At 37.4% G+C, this 20687-nt stretch overlaps 11 protein-coding genes across 11 annotated transcripts; 6 read left to right on the top strand and 5 right to left on the bottom strand.

Moving 5' to 3' along the window:
• Nucleotides 1-82: 82 nt before the first annotated feature.
• Nucleotides 83-1819, bottom strand: NDT80 (transcription factor NDT80; the record flags this gene model as incomplete). Its single annotated transcript, XM_456168.1, has 1 exon — nt 83-1819. One exon carries the CDS (start codon nt 1817-1819, stop codon nt 83-85), a length of 1737 nt encoding a protein of 578 aa, XP_456168.1.
• An 859-nt stretch (nt 1820-2678) lies between these two features.
• Nucleotides 2679-5846, top strand: KRE33 (ribosome biosynthesis protein KRE33; the record flags this gene model as incomplete). The annotated part of the gene is made up of 1 exon (XM_456167.1): nt 2679-5846. The coding sequence occupies one exon, from the start codon at nt 2679-2681 to the stop codon at nt 5844-5846; it is 3168 nt and encodes a 1055-aa protein (XP_456167.1).
• Nucleotides 5847-6183: 337 nt separating this feature from the next.
• TOM22 (Tom22p) lies at nt 6184-6648 on the top strand (the record flags this gene model as incomplete). Its single annotated transcript, XM_456166.1, has 1 exon — nt 6184-6648. The coding sequence occupies one exon, from the start codon at nt 6184-6186 to the stop codon at nt 6646-6648; it is 465 nt and encodes a 154-aa protein (XP_456166.1).
• Nucleotides 6649-6933: 285 nt separating this feature from the next.
• On the bottom strand, nt 6934-8218 carry CPT1 (diacylglycerol cholinephosphotransferase; the record flags this gene model as incomplete). Its single annotated transcript, XM_456165.2, has 2 exons — nt 6934-8041; nt 8169-8218. 2 exons carry the CDS (start codon nt 8216-8218, stop codon nt 6934-6936), a joined length of 1158 nt encoding a protein of 385 aa, XP_456165.2.
• A 262-nt stretch (nt 8219-8480) lies between these two features.
• CIA2 (iron-sulfur cluster assembly protein CIA2) lies at nt 8481-9164 on the bottom strand (the record flags this gene model as incomplete). Its single annotated transcript, XM_456164.1, has 1 exon — nt 8481-9164. One exon carries the CDS (start codon nt 9162-9164, stop codon nt 8481-8483), a length of 684 nt encoding a protein of 227 aa, XP_456164.1.
• Nucleotides 9165-9541: 377 nt separating this feature from the next.
• NRK1 (ribosylnicotinamide kinase) lies at nt 9542-10270 on the top strand (the record flags this gene model as incomplete). Its single annotated transcript, XM_456163.1, has 1 exon — nt 9542-10270. One exon carries the CDS (start codon nt 9542-9544, stop codon nt 10268-10270), a length of 729 nt encoding a protein of 242 aa, XP_456163.1.
• Nucleotides 10271-10534: 264 nt separating this feature from the next.
• TEP1 (putative phosphatidylinositol-3,4,5-trisphosphate 3-phosphatase) lies at nt 10535-11836 on the top strand (the record flags this gene model as incomplete). Its single annotated transcript, XM_456162.1, has 1 exon — nt 10535-11836. One exon carries the CDS (start codon nt 10535-10537, stop codon nt 11834-11836), a length of 1302 nt encoding a protein of 433 aa, XP_456162.1.
• A 159-nt stretch (nt 11837-11995) lies between these two features.
• Nucleotides 11996-12553, bottom strand: LSM12 (Lsm12p; the record flags this gene model as incomplete). The annotated part of the gene is made up of 1 exon (XM_456161.1): nt 11996-12553. One exon carries the CDS (start codon nt 12551-12553, stop codon nt 11996-11998), a length of 558 nt encoding a protein of 185 aa, XP_456161.1.
• A 408-nt stretch (nt 12554-12961) lies between these two features.
• On the top strand, nt 12962-15745 carry FAR11 (Far11p; the record flags this gene model as incomplete). Its single annotated transcript, XM_456160.1, has 1 exon — nt 12962-15745. The coding sequence occupies one exon, from the start codon at nt 12962-12964 to the stop codon at nt 15743-15745; it is 2784 nt and encodes a 927-aa protein (XP_456160.1).
• Nucleotides 15746-16057: 312 nt separating this feature from the next.
• On the top strand, nt 16058-18538 carry SPC98 (Spc98p; the record flags this gene model as incomplete). The annotated part of the gene is made up of 1 exon (XM_456159.1): nt 16058-18538. One exon carries the CDS (start codon nt 16058-16060, stop codon nt 18536-18538), a length of 2481 nt encoding a protein of 826 aa, XP_456159.1.
• Nucleotides 18539-18589: 51 nt separating this feature from the next.
• ESBP6 (Esbp6p) lies at nt 18590-20548 on the bottom strand (the record flags this gene model as incomplete). The annotated part of the gene is made up of 1 exon (XM_456158.1): nt 18590-20548. One exon carries the CDS (start codon nt 20546-20548, stop codon nt 18590-18592), a length of 1959 nt encoding a protein of 652 aa, XP_456158.1.
• Between the last annotated feature and the right edge of the window lie 139 nt (nt 20549-20687).

Below are 20687 nucleotides of genomic sequence, written 5' to 3'. Positions count from 1 at the left end.
ATCCCTCCTTGCCAGAACTGTTTGCAGCATCATTTGTCTACGCTACGGATAACAGTTGCGGTTGTTTATAAGGCGAAAGCTATTAATGACGGAAGATGCTCGGCCCATCCGACCAGTCTGCAGGGTTTAATAGATCCGAAGGGTTTCCGGAGGCTGTTAAGAGCCTTCTCGAACCAGGCAATCTTTTATGTGACGTACTAGGAGGTGGATATTCGATAAAACTTGATGAATAATCATTCAAACAGTAGGAAATTTCCATCTTGTTTGGAAGCATGGCCCTGGGAATTGCCACCGCAGGAGGCTCTGAAACATCGTAAGTCACATGCTTCAGGAGGAATACGCTTGTAGAAGATAATCGCTCTTTGTTTTCTTTCGATGGAGTCCTTTCCTCAAAAGATATTGTATTAAAGATATTTTCTGTAATGTCATCCAGCGGTTCTTCAAGGTTTGACTCCAGTACAACAGGTTTACTAATATTAAGTCTTCTCTTCTTAAAAATCGAGTCTTGTATGGGAGTGGCACTGTTACTGAAATATGCTACTGACAATGACTCAGATTGGAAACCTCTTGGAAATGAGGTCTCAGTGCTTGACGAGTGCAGTTGTATATTCTTAATTCTCATGTTACCACTAGTCGGTGATATTTCGAATGTGGACGGCAATCCATTGGTTAGAAGTGTTGGGATTCGACCAGCGCTATCGTGAGACACATTTGCAGTAGTTTTAAGATCTGGTTGCTTACTTTTTCGTCCTCGCCTTTTCCGCTCTTTCTTATCAGCTGGCACATCAAGATCGTTTTCTTGTGGGGAACCATTATCAAAATCTGATTTCTTGGTATGCATGACTTTGATTTGTTGGCAATAGTTAGAGGGAGATCTTCCTCTTATTATGAGAGGCGGCGTCTTCTCCATTAGAATTGGAACAAACGTCATGTCAGTCTCTTCATCATAATGATCCAATTCATGATAAGGTGATGACTGCTGAATACCGTCATGTCTTCCCTTCACATAGCAGCCTAAAACCACTAAAAGTGAAAACCGTCTATTTTGTTGGCTAGTTTTCTTCAAAGTTATAGAAGAGGCGAACTGTATCCTTTCATACCTTGCTACTTTTTTGATTGGATCCGATGGGTAGTTTGCCAAGACACTCCTTACTTCACATCCTGTTCCAACGTCTTCTTTATGAAGGAAAAAATAGCTATCAAATTTTTTCATCTTGGATTCGTTTCTCACGTTCGATGCATCTCTTATAATCTGGTGCTTCGGCAAATTTGCAGGTGCAATAACATGTATTGGAGGAGCAAATTGAGGGCCTTTATCTCGCTTTGCAGTGTGTTGAACTAGGTTAATCAATTTATCATCTTCCAAACACTTGGCGGCTAATTTGGTAGCGAAGTATTTGATCTCCACACCGTTATCTAAATGATACGCTTGTTTCATGAACTCGATATGATCAGTCCCCGGTGTGTCAAATGAAGTTACCACGGTGAAATAATTTCTTTTATAACCAATCCAATCGTCATCTATGAAATCAAACCCTCGATCAATCCGAGGCTCCAATTTGATTTCTTGAATCTGTCCAAAATCGTTCAATATCTTGTGATTGGGCACCACTGGCGTAAAGCCTGGGCCTATTTTGAACTGCAATGTTGACCTTGGAGCAATACGAACTTTTCTCTTGTCAAAATGACTACTTAATGACCCGTCAGCGTTCCTAAAAGTTTTGATCACGTCCCCGTCAGCATTATCAAGTGTTTCCAAAAATTCGTTCTCATCTATATTGATATTCTCATCGTTCAGATGGTCCAAATCCTCCATCATAGCAAGTTTGATCACATAAAACTATACTCTGTTCCTATTAAAAGAAAATATAGTTAGCTCTCACTCTCCTCCTGGCTATTGCTATGGAATAACCGCCGAGCTTACCTGAATGACCACGAAAAAATAAAACCAAAATAAAACCTAGGAATCGTACGTTCCGTATAAGAGATAACCACAACTGCGCTTGTTCAGGTAAAGAAACAACCTTATAATCGAACCTCGTTCTGATGTCAGTTCTTAACCTCTTATCTTATTCATCGGATCTATTTCATAAGAATATTGCCCTTATTCCTTGTGACACAAAAATACTGGTATTTATATAATGTTAGTTTTTCCCTTTTCGTCAGTCATGAAGAAAACTTTAATTAATACCCATGAAAACTACTACTGAAGTTTAAATATGAATTTAAAATATTAGTCGACATCACATAATGGTGCATTATGCACACGTAGTCATTTCTTGAAATTAGCCGCCGAAATTACACTGCGCATGAAATTCATGCGGGTAACAGTATATTTTCATCAAATAATTCCGGGTAAGTAGTATCTTTTCTTTTCTCTGCCTAATTTTTTTTTTTTTTTTTCATTGTCTTTTTACTATTTCATCGTATTAGGTAGGAATTTTATTTCGAGATGAGATGAGATCAAATGAGATGAGGTGGTTTGCTGAGAAGCTATCTGAGTATTACGAGACGTTTATTTCTCCCCAAAATACCTGATTACTGTACTTCGTTACTACAAAAAAAATCATTAAAAACACTAACTCTTCCCAACGGTCGAACTTCCAGCGAAACGTAACTGTCATTGTTTGTTGTTAAAGAGTGTGTTCTTAAAACTTTAAACCAGAAGTTAGATTACGATGGGTAAAAAAGCTATTGATTCTCGTATCCCAGCTCTCATCAGAAATGGTGTTCAAACAAATCAGAGATCATTTTTCGTTATCGTTGGTGACAATGCTCGTAACCAGCTACCGAACTTGCACTATTTAATGATGAGTGCTGACCTCAAAATGAATAAATCCGTGTTATGGACGTATAAGAAGAAACTCTTGGGTTTCACTTCACACAGGAAGAAGAGAGAAGCAAAGATTAAGAAAGAGATCAAGAGAGGTACCAGAGAGATAAATGAACAAGATCCTTTTGAAACTTTCATCTCTAACCAAAACATTCGATACTGTTATTATAAGGAAACTGAAAAAATTTTGGGTAACACTTATGGTATGTGTATCCTACAAGATTTTGAAGCTTTGACTCCAAATTTGCTAGCAAGAACCATCGAAACCGTTGAAGGTGGTGGTATCATTGTTATCATGTTAAAGTCCATTTCCTCTCTAAAACAGTTATACACTATGACTATGGATATCCACTCTCGTTATAGAACGGAAGCTCATGACGATGTCGTGGCAAGATTCAACGAAAGATTTATCTTGTCCTTGGGTTCGAATGAAAACTGTTTGGTAGTAGATAGTGAGTTAAACGTTTTACCTATATCTGGAGGAAAAAACGTAAAACCACTTCCACCAAAGGATGATGAAGAAATTTCACCAAAAAATCAAGAACTAAAAGAATTGAAAGTGTCTTTAGAAGATGTTCAGCCTGCGGGATCATTAGTTGCTCTTTCAAAAACGGTTAATCAAGCTCATGCAATCTTGACCTTCATTGATGCCATTTCAGAGAAAACTTTAAATTCAACTGTAGCATTGACGGCAGGTAGAGGTAGAGGTAAATCAGCTGCTCTAGGTATTTCTATTGCTGCTGCTGTATCCCATGGTTACTCCAATATCTTTGTAACATCTCCTTCCCCTGAGAATTTGAAGACTTTATTTGAGTTTATTTTCAAAGGATTTGACGCTCTAGGCTATCAGGAGCACATTGATTATGATATCATTCAGTCCACCAATCCAAGCTTCAACAAAGCCATAGTCAGAGTAGACATCAAGAGAGAACATAGACAGACCATTCAATATATTATTCCAAATGATTCTCATGTGTTGGGACAGGCAGAACTTGTTGTCATTGATGAAGCTGCCGCAATTCCACTACCACTTGTAAAGAAGCTTTTGGGTCCGTACTTAGTGTTTATGGCATCCACTATTAACGGTTATGAAGGTACCGGTAGATCTTTGTCTTTGAAATTGATTCAACAGCTAAGAACTCAATCCAACGGTACTGGCCGTGAAGATTCCGAAACAGCACTTGTTTCCAGAGATTCAAAGAAACAAGAAGTTCAAACAAGTGGCCGTTCTTTGAGAGAAGTTGTCTTAGATGAACCTATCAGATACGCTCCTGGTGACCCAGTTGAAAAATGGTTGAATAAATTACTTTGTTTGGACGTTCAACTAATCAAAAATCCAAGATTTGCTGCTAGAGGCACACCTCATCCATCTCAATGTAATTTATTCATCGTCAATAGAGATACTCTATTTTCTTATCATCCTGTTTCTGAAAATTTTCTGGAGAAGATGATGGCTCTTTATGTCGCATCGCATTACAAGAATTCTCCTAACGACTTGCAATTAATGAGTGATGCACCTGCTCATCAACTATTCGTTTTATTGCCTCCCATCGATCCAAAAGATGGCGGCAGAATACCTGATCCCTTAGTGGTCATCCAGGTCGCATTGGAAGGTGAGATCTCGAAGGATTCTGTCAGAAATTCTTTGGCAAGAGGTCAAAGAGCTGGTGGTGACTTAATTCCATGGCTAATCTCACAGCAATTTCAAGATGAAGAATTTGCCGGTTTGAGTGGTGCCCGTGTTGTTAGGATTGCAACCAATCCGGAATACGCCTCTATGGGTTATGGGTCTAGGGCTCTGGAGTTATTGAAAGATCATTTCGAAGGTAAATTCACCGATTTGAATGAAGATACGGTACAAAAGGACTACACAATCAAGAGAGTCGATGACAGGGATTTGAAGAAAGCAGACCTCTTGAAAGATGAAATCAAATTAAGGGATGCAAAGACGTTGCCACCATTGCTTCTGAAACTCTCAGAACAAACCCCTCACTTTTTGCATTACTTAGGTGTTTCATATGGTTTAACAAAATCTTTACATAAGTTCTGGAAAAACAACGGATTTGTCCCAGTTTACTTACGTCAAACAGCGAATGATTTGACTGGTGAACATACATGTGTTATGGTTAAAGTTCTTGAAGGTCGTGAATCAAAATGGCTGGCAGAATTTGCCAAAGATTTCCATAAAAGATTCTTGTCTTTATTATCGTTCGACTTTAAGAAATTCACTGCCATCGAAGCGTTAAATGTCATTGAATCTGCTAAGAAGGGTGAAACACTAGACCAAGACTCGGAGGGCAGATCGTTCCAGAATAAGGTTTTAACAAGGGACCAATTGGATTCCATCTTTTCTCCATTCGATCTAAAGAGGTTAGAAAGCTATGCTAACAACTTACTGGATTATCATGTCATTGTTGATCTTCTACCAATGATGGCATTGCTATACTTTAGTGGAAAGCTGGGTGACGGTGTATCATTATCAAGCGTACAATCGTGTATACTACTTGCAATTGGTTTGCAACACAAGGGCATTGATGACATAACGAAAGAGTTGAACTTACCATCCAATCAAACTATTGCCATGTTCTCCAAGATTATCAGGAAATTCACCAATTTCTTCAGGGAAGTTTTAAGCGAGTCTATTGAAAAAACCTTACCTCAAATCAAGGACCAAGAAATTGCCGAAATGAATGGCGAAGAAGTGTTGTCTTACAATGCTGCCGAAGTCATTGACAAAATGGAAGATGACCTTGAAAATGCAGGGAACGAAGCTATCAGCGCAATGAGAGAAAAGCAGAAAGAATTGATCAATTCCTTGAACCTAAATAAATATGAAATTGATGAAACTGGCGAGGGCTGGGAAGAATCTTCCAAAGAATTGTCAAAAGCTGTCAAATCCCAAGGAACTGTGGCCATCAAGTCCGGCAAGAAGAGAAAACAAGAAAGTGCAGAACAAATTCTCAACGAAGAGATGGCACCATCCAGGAAGTTCAAGAAGAAAGGTAAAAAATAAATGCTGTAAAATAGAATAAAATATACATATATGGTAAATATACCCAATCCTTTTATCATCGTTAAACCAACGCTTGTCTAATGGCTGACCGTCTTGTCATCTTGCAGGTTATGACCGATGGAAAACAGCGTTACCCTGCTAATCACATAGTACGTAGGTGATGTCTTTCTCCCATTGAAAAAATCGAACAAAACGAAAAGCGTGAAAACTGAAATGCTAGTTTAAAAGAAGAAGAGAGATGCTTAATGATTGCTTTATGGTACGGGTTGTTTCGTTACAGCCGTTGCTTACCTTTATCATAGTACCCAAATATACATATACCAAGAAAATATAAATAATGGTGGAATTAACTGAGTTGACTGAAGAATCCCCTATTAACCAAACCACAGCTGGGGAAACTCTTGCTGATCCAGCTGTCGATTCTCTTCAACAAGCAGATGAATCTGATGAAGAGGAGTTCTCCAGCGATGATGAGGACCTTTATGAAGATGAAAATATCTATGAAAGATTGATTGCCTTGAAGGATATTATCCCACCTCAAAAGAGAAAGACCATCTCTTTTTTGTACAACGGAACTGTCTCTCTATTCAGTAGTGTGTTTTCTAAGAGTGGTAACTTATTGTGGGCTGTGACTACCTCTGCATTGTTATTGGGTGTTCCTCTATCCTTGTCAATCTTGGCCGAACAACAATTGATTGAAATGGAGAAGAGCTTCGATCTACAAAAGGATGCTAATGATATTTTGGCTGCTGGTGAGGGTGCTTCCCCAGCTTCTCCAGGTGCCCCAGCAACTGCCATTTAAGTGGAAGTATTGTTCAATACTGATATGCTAAATGACAAACCAATAACTGGCCCCCCCCTCTTCGGCCAGTCCCATAAAAACAATTGAAAACAGCAATAGCTCTGCAATGATGAGAATGTGTGAGTATTTTTGACGAGTTTCTTACGTATCAGCTTGTATATATAAGTGAATAAATGATTTAAAAAACTAGTGAAAGGAACATGATTTTATAACAGGTCATGGTGGGTGAGCAATAATGACATATTATTATGGACATCGAGTTTTGAAGTTCTGGGGGTTAGAGATTTACTCAACCTTCTTCGGATGCTTGATGGAAAGAGCGTAGATATCCAAATATGTTGTGAATTCATAAATGACCTCTGTTATGAACATTCCGTGAATACCCAAAGTTAGTCCGAACCCAAACCAGTTCAAGTCATTGACAATGGCGTTAGAATCATATTTCAAACCGTAAACAAATACGTAGCATATGATCAGTTGAAGAGATGGAATAAACATGAGTGGATGCCTCATTGGGAATTCTTGATCTGTTAAATGTCCAATGATGATTCTACCAACAGTGAAAGCCATCGTTAGGCCAATACTCATGATGAACGGTAGTGCAATAAACTTTGGCTGAAGGAATGCAGTTAAAAACACGGTAGCGAAATAAATGAAAAATGGCAGCAAACCTCTATCAGCAGCCTTGATGTTGGCTGTTTTTGATTCTGCAGTACCAGAGCTCTTGAGGTAATGCTCAACGACATTTCTTCTGGCAGATAAGATATTGAAAATAAGTCCGATACCTGATAAGAAGAACATTACATGCATAGATTCTAACACAAAGTCCTGTTCAAACAATTGGAACGCAAATAGCTCTCTGTGCCAAACTTTCTGTGGTCCATAAATACCTGTGATAATGAAAGACGCAACAATCAACAAAATACCCTCGACAGGCCCACTGAATTCACTTAGAAATAGTTTGTGAGTATGATATTCTTCCCAAGTACTCAAATAGAAGTTGCACAACAAAGCGAACTGGATGAAAAGTATCATCGGTTTATATCCAACGCCACACACAGAACAAAATATAAACATTGACAGAGTAGTGTTCAATGCATCAATACAATGATCAAACAATTCACCCAACGGCCCCGATTGGCCTGTCCGACGTGCATGTGCTCCATCACATGCATCAAACGTTTGATACAAGAAGAGACCTAACGCATACGAAAAGTATGCCCAACGTGGCTGTTCTTGATCTAAGGTTGGATTTAAGTACAAGACTGTCAAAACATTAACAATGATGAATCCAAACCCTGAAAGCGTAACAACATTAGGTGCCATCCATAATGGAAAAATTTTCACAAATTGAGACCAGAATGGCTTCAAAGTATACTTAGAGATAATCGACCTGTCCTCACCTTGGTAACTTCATTCAATTTTAATCGATGTGGTTAGTAACTCATGATCACCTTTTCATCATTTCCTTGCAAGAAAGGAAACAGAATGTAGTTCATCTCTATGATCGAGTAACATACCTGTACTCCTTTAGCTTCGAAAGCTTGTAATGTGGAATGAAAACACCCATACTGGCAGTTATTTTGAGGGTTGACGTCGGTTCTTCAGCAATGATTCATACCCAAACACTAACATCAAAATGTTGCTCTGGGATCCATTTTTATTTTTTAATATTTTATTATTGCGGTTGTTTTTTTCAGCATGCCGATTTTTCATTATTGAAATATCAGGGCTGTATGACCTGACAAAAAGAGTGCGGTTTGGACAAGTGGGAGTCCCGTAGCAGCAGTTCCTTTGGATGTTTCTGCTCAATAGAATCAAAACGGTGATCATTATTTACATGTACTTAACATTTTGGAAACGACTCCTAACAACTGGTCATTCTCGCAGGCAGCAGCTACACGTTCTTTGTCATTAAGTTGTTTGTTAACCTGGTTTTCACTTTGATGTGTACCCTTTTTAAGTAGGATAGTGATTCTAAATCTGGGCGAGAGACTACGTTCTAACCGCACTCTAATACCAAGCCCAATAAGGGTTGCGAGAGAGCAATGTGTAATTGTTGGAGTGATTCTAACGATAACTTCGGCCATTTTATCCTTGCCGTTCGTATCATGTACTTCGATATCAGCCAAGTTCACCACCGCTAATTGTCCTAGCGTTAGTGGATGTTCTGGGTCACTGATATGAGCTATAAGATCGTAGATTTCTTGAGCATCGATAGGATCTTCCTCTTCTTCTTCCTCAGTGTTTTCATCGGATTCAGTTGCTGTTTCTATATCTGTCAAATCAGGTACGGTCTCATCCAAAGATAGCTGCTGGTTTAATAGTTTATCTAGAAGACCTATGTTTTTCAAAACTGGCGAGTCTACAGATCCTATCTGCAGCAACTGCCTTTTTCTTTCATGTGTGATTTTCCCTAAGGCATCACCAAATAGTTCATTTGTAATATCTTCTTTTCTGGACGGTAGGAGGGTCTCATCTAAAATATCAGGGTTCTCATTAATAAATTCCGACATTGTGAGTAAATGAAAAGATGCTTCAGATATCGATTCAGTTGGAGGGTTCCACAAAGCTGTTAAGTAGGGCAAAATAACCTATATTGCCTTCTCATGTACCAAGTTTCTGCGAATTTATCATATAAAGTCTTGCAGGATTGTTAACTTTCTCAAAATTTATTGACAAAATTCAAAAATGGTTTCGCATGAAAAATTGAAAGCCAGGACAATAGATAAGAAAGATCCAACATATCTTCCAAACAAGACAATGAAAAGCGTCACATAAGCTATTTGTAGGGAAAATTGAGGTAGCTCCTTGGGACATATTTACTTCCTTATTCCCTACATCGTACGAAGTAAGCGGTATCAACTTAAACCCACTATTTTAGGAGAAAAGAATGACTAGCTCTAAATTGGTTCTCATCGCGATAAGTGGATGTTCATCATCGGGTAAGACCACCTTAACCAAGCTAACATCGAATGCAATCCCTAGAAGTAGTGTATTACACGAAGATGACTTCTATAAGCCTGATGCGCAAATTCCACTAAACGAAAAATATCAGATTGCCGACTGGGACTGTCCAGAGGCATTGGATATACCTGCATTTAAAAGAGAGTTGGATCAAATAAAAGAAACTGGCTTAATCAAAAGTAAATTGATTCATAACGATAACGTTGATGACATAACAAAGTTTGATATATCACCAGAAGATTGGGATTCTCTTAAGAGGAAATATGCTATCGTGCAAAATTCTGATCTTAAGATTGTATTGGTTGATGGGTTCATGATATTTAACGATGAAGAGCTAACAAAGAAGTTTGACATCAAAATATTTGTTCGAGCTCCATACGAAGTTTTGAAAAAGAGAAGAAATGCAAGAGCTGGATACAAGACTATAGATTCATATTGGGTTGATCCACCATACTACTTTGATGAATTTGTTTACAAATCTTACAGGAACGAACATAAGTATATGTTCGAAGATGAAGACATTGAAGGACAGCTTAAACGGAATACAGGGCTCTTCGAACTGAAAAATGATGATGATATCAACATATCAGATGCGCTAAACGCAATTGCTGATCACATCGTTGAAACATTAAATGCGAGTTCATTACTGGAATAATATAACTATTCTACCTGATACTTGTCTTTCCTGTTTTTTTTTTTTCTTATTTTTTTTTTGTCGCACTGTTGTCAAGTACTTTCTGAAGTGACACAAATGTTGCATTTAAGAAAACTAGCAATTCAAACTCATTTACAACTTCCCCACCACCAGTATTAAATAGACTGGTCTACATCTATAAATTCAAAGTCGGCCAAATTTTGGACAATCGCTTTGACGTTACTAAGATCTTCACCAAGTATAATTGTACTGAAAGTATTCAAAATGACTTTATCGAAATTTAATCCGGAGCACATCATCAAATCAATCTACAGCTCCCCTTTCAATCAATATAAGAATAATATGGGATTAGTTTTGGATGTTTCGTATGTTACTGACAACATCATTGTTTGCTCATATCCTGTAATGAAGTATCCCAAAATGTTTTATCGCAACAGTCTCGTTGATCTTGTCACGTATTTGGATGCGAATCATGGCAGAAAGAACTGGAAAATCTACAATTTGAAGGCGGAAATGAATGATTCAGACTACACTGATGACGATTTTGCCATGGTATTGGAATCAAAACATGTGACCCCACCAGCTGGTAAGAGTGAAAAAATTACTTCCACTTTTAGATCCAGAAAAATGCTCGAAGACCATTGCAATGTTTCCGGAATCAAATTACTATTCAGATCTAATGCAGATGAAATAGTAAAACCACCAATTTCTGTGAAATCTCACTTGTTGAGAGCTGGATGGATTGATCATTCACCACCATCTTTTTTGCATCTTCAGAACTTAATAGACGATATAAGAGATACTGTCTCAAGGGGGAAAGTAGCTGTTATTCACTGTAAAATGGGCAAAGGGAGATCGGGCACTCTGGTAGTCGCATATTTGATGACATACTTGCAGCTCCCCCGTCATGAAGCACAATCTCTTTTTCTGAGCACTAGGTTTAAGACAGGCATCAGTAAAGGAGTTACCATAGCTTCTCAACTACGTTATCTCAAGTACCAAGAAATGTTTCTCCGATACGAAGCTAAACAACGAGAAGAAATAATAAAGAACCTTTCTACCATCGAATTCAAGATTTTGTCAATCGAGTTTACAAATTCAATTGGTCAATATAGCTCGGAATTCTTGAAAAAGGCCAATAATACAACAGTATCCATTAAGATACAAAGTCACTCAAGTGGAAAATCGGGTCTTATCGATTTATTCTCCAAGCAGTGTTCTACAGGCAAGGGATCATTAAGGTCGTTAACTTCAAAGCAAATAATAGTTCCAAATATCAACGTAACTTTCTCAGATATCCGTTTATCATTTGGAATCCGTTCAAAGACCTCGCAATTTATAAACAACGTCTCTCACCTAAGCTCTTTTTCAAGTTGCTGGTTAAATCTTTATTGGGAATCTGTGCTTCAGTCAAAGAACCTTGATAATGACTCCAACTACATTTTACCTAAGAATGAACGATTTGAGTTTTATATTCCATGGGAGGAACTTGATGGGTTTAAAGGAACCTCTGGGAAAGGTCTTAAATTATTCGATTCAATTTCTATCCGGTGGATGTTACTTTGAAATTCGGAGTGACGTTAATCGAAGGACAAGCTAGAGATTGCTCCTAGTGGGCATCATCTAAGGCGATGTGTATTCTATCCAGTTTTAATTCCGAACGAAATAAGTTAAATTTTAATCTGTAAATAAATAAACTATATATTTTTACATTGACATCCGGCATCATCCGCCTTTTCTTTCGTTCTCTAATTTATTCCATGCAGATTCAACAATCTTATCTATCAACTCTTTTGATTTGACATCAGTTCTGCCTTGCAATGGTTTAATGCTACCAAGCTGATACGGCGGATTTATTTCCAGCTCATCAAGAACGACAATGGATTTTCCCTTCCATACTATATCTGATATAGTCTTATGAATGAGATCAAATATAAATTGACCCTCATAGGAAACATTTTTTCCAATTGACATTTCCTTTTTAGCAGCTGTGTCTATTGTCTTAGCCAATGCATTTTTCACTCTATCGAGATCAACGTATGACGGTTTTACATGATCTTTCTTGAAACTAGACGGATTAGCCTTCTCTCCTACTAGTTCCAGATGCTTGATAAATGAGGTCTGAATGATCTCAAATGTGTATGCTTTATTTTTCTTGCCCACAATCAAAGTGATGGTGTCATTATTTGAGTTGAATGAATACACTTTTCCTTGCGTTACATGGTCTAAAACATCAGTAATTTTAACTTTGAGGCCAAGAATATTCTCCAGAGAAATGCTCATTTAGTTTGCAATCAAATATAAACTAGCGGCTTCGGCCAGAAAAGCTTGCTGGTCACTCTTCCACGATTGAACATCACGAGTCAAATTCGATTTGTTTCTTACAGATTTTCAGTTTTAATTTGTGTGTATCACATTTTTCAGGCATTTGAATAGTTACTCAAAATCCAAAAAAAAGTAGCATCGCATTCAATCAGACATGTTAGAATAAGAACGTTTGCAACTATACACTTAAACTTTTTAGAAAACGTTACTTTTGTGGTTCAAATACATTGCGAGGTATTGCCTGAACTACTCCCGTGGTTTTCTATTGATAGCGGCTTGAAGAGCTGTTTTCTTTTCAACATTGAATTAACGATTATTCAATTTGAGAGATAGAAAGGAATCCAATATTATTTGTGGATTGCGATAATGCCAGAGACACAGCGGTCAAGATCTCCGCTATTGAAGTCTTTGTCTTCTAAAGATTTGAGGAGCAAGACTCAGGCTAGACCGCCATTTGCAAAACAGCTCTCCAATGAACACCAGACTTTCCCTTCGGATACGTCTTTATTCCATGATCTGGATAGTTTACTTAGCAAGAAATTACATTTGGGTGATTCAAATGAATTGCAGCATGAAAACAACGGCACAGATAGACAATCTAATGAAGCGAACAATAGCAGTGAGATTATTGATACTCAGGATGATGCTAATGGGGAAGAAGATGATGAGGATTCAGAGTTTGCAAATGTCGATGAGATCGATGGACCAATCTCCCCCAGTTCTAGTTCTGGTAGCCTGAAAGATTATTTCCAAGGTTATGATTCATATACTAACGGACAAGCATCACCGAAGCAACTAAGGAAGGTTTCACCCGAATTGAATGACAAAGATAAAATAATTACATATGAGGATGTCAAAGTTGAAGAAGATAATAATTTACCAGTAGACGATGCATTAAAGAAGTTGTTACAAGAAAAAGCAGACGAGATTGAAAGAGGTGATCTTTCACATTCATTTACCAAGCCTACGTTAGATTGGCAGGCTTCCGATTTTAATTCATTATTTCACGAACTATCAGAATGGTTCATACAAAAGGACTATGGGAGCTTAAAGACTGCAAAGTTGAGCTTTGAAAAAAACTATGATAGTTCGAAATTTATCGAAGAGCGTAAATACGCTATTCAAGTTATTACAGAGCTTGGTAAAAAGCTAGAGGTAAATTCAGTGGATATCAATACCTTGCTTTGTCTGGCGTATATTTCTTTCGGAACTTTTCAGGAAACGAACAGTTATTTCCATCATTTAGACATTCTACGGAGGAATAATACTCTATTGATGATGATTTCAAAGGTACTCTTACCTTGCTTTAAGAAACATGCAGATTGTTGTAGGGTGAAGAACACTAATTTGCAACAATATAATACTCTTTTGTTCTACTCGGGTTCAATCACTTATTTTATGATCAATATAGCTATTGAGCAAAGAAGCATGCACACCAAAGCTGTAGAAGATTTTATTGATGTCGTACATTCATCTGGCTTGATGCTTTTCCTTACAAAATATATAGACCATTGGCGTTGGAAAAGTCGACTCTCAATGAGAATAAGAAATATCATTATTTTATTCCATAAAGTGCTTCTATTACAGTTTGGTGAAGAGAGCCATTATGACGCAGTGAAGAGATTTGTTCTTCAACATCACAAAATTGAAAAGAAAGACTCCTCTGCTTCGAATCTTTCAATATCTCCATTGGAATATGTTGCTTTTAGGGAAGATATCACCTCAAGATTTCCATCTTCTCAGCTTCCAGAACCGACATATCCTAGCATGCTTGACAACCCCAATTCTCTTTCACAATTTTTAGAGATTCCGAGACCCCGTTCGAGGAGCAGTTCTAACATGTCGTTGGGAGAGCCACAAGTGCATATGGCAACGCCTGCACCATCACAGCCGGCATCACCCACAAGCTCGCCCAACGGATTGAAAACGAGGAAGTCATTTCAAGCCAATTTATCATATCCAGCATTTTTTCCATCCTCTGGTGACTATGATACTGGTGTGGTAGACGAACTTAGTAATAAGCTGAGTATTGCGGTGCCTGAGACAGTGTTACCGTATAACATGCAAGAAGCAATCGAAATTTTGTCAAAATCTGTGCATATAAAACTATCTACTAAACAACTATGGCATGAAAGAGAATTATTTATGGTGCAAGAACGAGGATGGACAAACACTGAGGTACATGAGAAGGACCCATTCACGTATAGAGGTATACAGAATGAGGAACCTGAAACCATGAATCGCATCGAAGATTATTATGCTAATGCTTTACCCCATTTTTCATCTCTAGTATATGTTCTATTAGAAACTATTGAAACTTGTATGTCAAACAAAGTATACCTTGAAGAGGATTTTTCTGAAGAAGAAATTAATGAGCTTCAACCACAATTGGAACTTATAAGATCAAAGGAAATTGCAATGGAATCGAGTTCTGCCATACTTTTCCTCCTTTTAAAATGGTTTAAGGTTAGCCACTTTCTTAAATTTGAGTATCTTTGCTCGTTGATTTACGATTCAAAGTTCATTACGACAAGCGTAGGCATCCTTCAATCTTTTACTGATCAATATCAAAACAGAATTTACTCTAAACATTTACAACCTACCCATTCTTTTTGGAGTGAATGTTCTTTATACAATGTTCAATATAAAGAAACTCTTGAGATATCAACCGCAAATGAGAAAGCAAACAGATTAAATCTCCGAATGCTCAATTCCGAGGTGTATCTATTACGAGTGTTATCCAAAATAACTGGGAAAAAGACACAAAGGCTAAAAGACCTACCACTTAATGTTAGTAACATATTCAAGGCATTGTATTCTATCTTTAATCTGGACATATACCACCCCATATTAAAGATAATTCACGAATTGGCACCATTCAAGAATAAAAGATGGAGGGCAGATCATATGGAATTGATTTCTGGAGTGTTCTTACATGAGAAACTTCATTTAACAGATAACTGGATAACAGGGAAGGATATCACGGGCGAGATCAACGATTCCTATGGCCAAGAAATTGCTTTACGGGCCATGCTGCAATTCTACAATTTCTATCACTATAAAAGAACTATGGAACATTGCGGGTACGATGACAAATTCTCTAACTCTTTCTTTTCAAGGGAGGCTGAACTACTCTCTGCTCCTTATTAAAAAATATGGCATAATAATAAGTTAAACAAATGTATTATACATGTACTGTATTGATATATATATTATGTATACATGTATGTCTGCATATGTCTTTCCTTCAATCCTTGTGATGGTCACCAAAGTCAATCACGTGACTATTTCACAACCTTTTTCACTTTATGTTTACATCATTGGATACAACAACAGTAGATCGATATTGTTTTGTGAAAATATCAACAAACAAGAACGATTTGTGCGCTAAAGTGAAAGGTAAAAGATGTGAAAAAGAGCCTCTTCCCCTATCTCTACTGTGGGGTAACGGAAAAAACAATAATGGACCAAAAATTTGGCACATGTGTACTACACATGCTTCCTGCATCTGCTGGCAGTGCGTATTCTCAGCAATTAATTCAGGACCTTTACTACTCTATCAAAACATCATCAAAGGAAAATGTCACAAAAGTATTGGAATATTATAAAAAAATAATGGTGCAACGCAATCAGGACATGAAAAGTTGGTCTCATTTAGAAATGTTTGCCGGCATCATGTGCCATCTCTCAAGTCCGGAAGAAAAACATAAATATTTACTGCAATGTTTGTCACTTTTAGACAAAAACGATGAGTTGTATGATATGAGAGAACCAATGTCGAAAGAAGTGATAGAAAATATACAAAGGAAAACAACGGAAAGCGTCTATGCGGATTCTTTTGAGAATTTTGAGAAGGTATCGGACAGAAGGTCAATTGGGTCCTATGGGGGAAATGCTTGGCAACATAGTTCATCTGATGCTACATTACAAAGCTTATCAGATCCATATTTCAGCACAATGGTATCGAGGGCCGATATCGTTAAAAGTATACCCTATCTTGTGTTGGGAACACCCTCTACTTTATTCGAACTAAAAGACAAGAAGTTCACAATACCCAGCAATATTCCGAACGGAGAAAGCCAACAGTTGCATGATATCGTTGAAGCAGGCTTACTTTACTTGCACCTTCAAATTAGAGTGGAATATCTTAAAAAACATGTTACCACCAGTACACTAAAAGTAGCATTTTTGACATTGATTCAAAGTAAACTTCGAGATTATAGTAATTTCGTCAACAATTTCTCATCCCACTTACATCCACTCGATCCATTATGTTTTACATATCAACACCTCTATCCTGAAGTACTAAAACTAAGGACATATATGGAATATATTGAAAACTTTGAAAAAAGCAGTGCAGAGGGATTACTATCTGTATGCCAGTTACAAAAAAGTAATGGTGATCCAGTACTCGAGAAATTTGCATCTGATGCGTTAGAGCGTCTTTTACAACCCTACATGAAGAACATATGCGATTGGTTGATTGATGGAAAACTGGATTCAAATGTTAGTAGTGACTTTTTTGTTCAAAATGACGAGAAAGAACCATTGGGATTGGTATTCTTGCCACAGAAAATTCCAAAATTTATACCGTCTTTAGTGGCCAAAAAAATATACATTATTGGAAAGTCCCTCCGATATCTCGAACATTGCTGCAGCGAAGTTGAATGGATTGGAAAATTTGCAAATAAGTATTCATTGCAATATAGGCTATTAGGCCCTTCAATGGATCACAAATTTTTCGAATTGGTTAACCAGCAATATGGTGAAATTAACCACTATATCAACACCACATTACGATCGAAATTTTATTATTTCGAGACTCTCAACCTTTTAAAAGATATCCTTCTAATGGGTAAAAGCGATGTGATTGATTCTATTATTCAAAACTCGGAAAATCTCTTCAACCAACCTTCTCAACTTTTAGAAAGCCATCATTTAACGAAGTGTCTACAAATCGCAATTCAACAATCATCTCTGAGAAATAGATTGAACAAATCAGATAACAATCTCTTGGTGAATAGGCTTGATGCTAGAATTTTGGAATTAGCACATGGATCTTCGGGTTGGGATGTTTTCACATTAGACTATCTCGTGGATCAGCCTCTTTCAACAGTAATGGATATCAACCAACACGGAAGCCGCAGAGATTATCTGAGAATTTTCAACTTCTTATGGAGAATTAAAAAGAATGAGTACAATTATGAACAAGAATGGCAAAAAAATTCATCCATTCTTAAACTTTTTAGAAAGCTGAACATCAGGGTTCCATTTATTAGGGATTTACTGAATAAAGTTTCAATGATCAATGTTTTAAAGAATCAGATTCAATCTTTCACTAAAAAAGTTGAAACATATTGTTTCGAGAGTATTATTGAACATGAATTTAGGAAGCTTCTTTCGAATCTAAATCATAAAGATACCGATCCAACCTCCTCGGTTAAAGTTAAAGTGCTTAGAAATGGGGTAAAAGTCTCAAGCGGTGTTTTAAAACCTGATCTTCATTTTATCGAAAACTTCAAAGAACTTACGACAGATGATGTTAGCGGCTATTCTTCATTTGATCTTGAGGATCTAAAAAGAGCTCATTCTGTATTCTTATCAAATATTTTGAATCATCCAATTTTATATTCAGGTTCAGGTGCTTCGCTTGGAACATACACTCATCAGCTGTATCCAACTACTTTGGTTTTATTGATGGATATGAGTTATGAGTTTGTGCTAAATTACTCTGAGCTAAATAACGTCATTCATGAGATTTGCATTCAGATGAACTTAGATCCTAACCAAAATTTGCATGACCCGATAATGAGATTCAATGTAATTTCAAAGAAGTTGGTTGATCAATGGAAGGATTTTGATAATGAATGCAATGCTTATATCAAGGATTTGAAGTGGGATGAAAATACTGAAATAAATAAACTAAGTAAGATACTTCACTAATGCTACTTTTATAGACGGAAGAAAAGAATAGATGACTCTGTGGAAAGAGTTTTATACATGCATTGGATAAAACATTCTTGCAAAGTAGCTTTTGATGCCTGATCCAAGTAAGTAATCATACTTGATCTCTCTTTCTCTCAAGATGTTATTGTCTTTTTCTGATAAGTTTGAATCATCATAATCCTTTAACCGTTGCAAATTTATCGTTTGTCTTTCTTTTATCTTTATCTTTGCTGTCACCTCCCGCAATCCCAATATAAGGAGTAATGCCGCAACGAAACAACATCCCGCAAATATTTGAGTGTGGAGATATGGGTCGTTGGAGTTGGGTTCAGTCAACGCTTGTGCAATAACTTCAGCAACAAGCATGAATGGAGAGCCCACCAAGTTAACATAACCCCAAGCGGGCAAAAAATCTACCGGTCCAACGATGTCAGCAACTAGCACGGTGTTCATAACATTAGCTACACCAATACATAGACCGACACATATTGAAAACCCGATTAAAGATGAATAACTGTCAGCAGGGATCCAAAAACCGAACATGAAAATTGTTAAAAGTAACGTTAGCATAACAGTAATATTCGTTCTACCGATTTTATCCCCTGTGTATCCAATTAAGGGTCTACCTACACTTTGGGCACCGTTCAAGATTGCCGTTAGCGAGGAACCTTGATGAGCAGTCAAGCCGTTAGCAACAGCGTATGAGGATAAAGTAAATATCATTAAAGTATATCCAAATAATGCAAACATGAACCACATTGCAATTAATTGAACTGTCCATTTTTTGAATATGTGCATCGAGAACATATCATTACAGTGTTGCTTGATTGCTTTCCAATTTCTGATCCCAGTAGCCTTCATTGGAACTCTCTGACGTAGCAAAAGGGTTGCTACTACACAAGTTATGCTGCAAGTGATAGCAAGGATTCTTAATGCAAATCTCTGATTACCGGTATTTTCTATCATTTTATTAACCGCTAGAGAGTATGCAACACCACCTGCTCCTGTTCCAATCAATGATAAACCCATTGCAAATGATCTTTTTTTAAGAAACCACCCAGGCAAAACGGTAGTGGCAGGAGCGAAAATAAACGAAATGCCGACGCCACTAAGGAAACCTTGAGTCAAATATAGTTGCCATAATGACACAGCATAACTGGCTAAAACGAAACCCAAGCACATAATCACAATACCGAAATACATTGGAATTTTTAAACCAAAGATTCTCATAAATAAGAGAACAAACGGAGGTAACCCTTGCCCAAAGAATACAGTCATACCTGCAATTAATGCATAGTCATATTTACTAGCACCTGGAAAGCTTGAATTGTTCAAGTAAAATGCTAGAAACACACCAAACGCCGAATTACAACCCCAAGTGGAAAACATAACAAGTGTGACACAAAGACAACACACCCAACCGTATCCTCCCTCTGGTGGAAGATCCAAAGTGTTGGTCTCCTTGTTGGTAAAGACTTTATTAAGTGTCTGGCCTTCATCATCACCGGCTAGTTCAACCGGAACTTCCGATCGATATTCACCTTCACTATCAGAGGTTTGATCAAACCATTTATCTGAACCCTTAGCATTAACAGCATTGGCATTAGTATTAGTATTAGTGTTGGTGGTGTAACGACTGTCAGTTCTCTTAGCTGTTTCTGTCAACCGTAATGCATCATCAATATCAAAATTTCTTTCCAACAATTTGTTTAAATCGTCGGTGTTATTGTCGGCTTGTAAATTATCATCATCAACCGCCTTCTTGATCGTGCTCAAAGTCCTCGTAACAGTTCTTGAAATACCAGTAATGATAGTAGACCGTCCTGTGTCCGCTGTCTTGATACTAGAAGGCTCAGAAAGCCTTCTAGTGATACGTTGGTCTGAATCTGCCAGTTGACTCTTTTTGGATTTCGGTACAAATCCATGCGGGTCAGACAAAATATGAGAAACGTCACTAGCAGAAGAAATGGAATCAATCTCCGACGTATTAGATTCTGTTGGTCTCATCAGAAAATATGAGGTCACCAGGTTCAGTAGAAGATTCTTTAAATGAGTTGGCTATGTTCTTCCAGAAATTTTTATTTTTTCTTCAGAGCTGGCTTTTATATATGTGATGACTAAAGAAATTCAGCTAATTCCTTATTTC

The sequence above is a fragment of the Kluyveromyces lactis genome (genome assembly GCF_000002515.2).
Source record: "Kluyveromyces lactis strain NRRL Y-1140 chromosome F complete sequence".
In the NCBI taxonomy this organism is placed as follows: domain Eukaryota; kingdom Fungi; phylum Ascomycota; class Saccharomycetes; order Saccharomycetales; family Saccharomycetaceae; genus Kluyveromyces; species Kluyveromyces lactis.
This window is presented reverse-complemented; position numbering and strand designations above follow the sequence as displayed.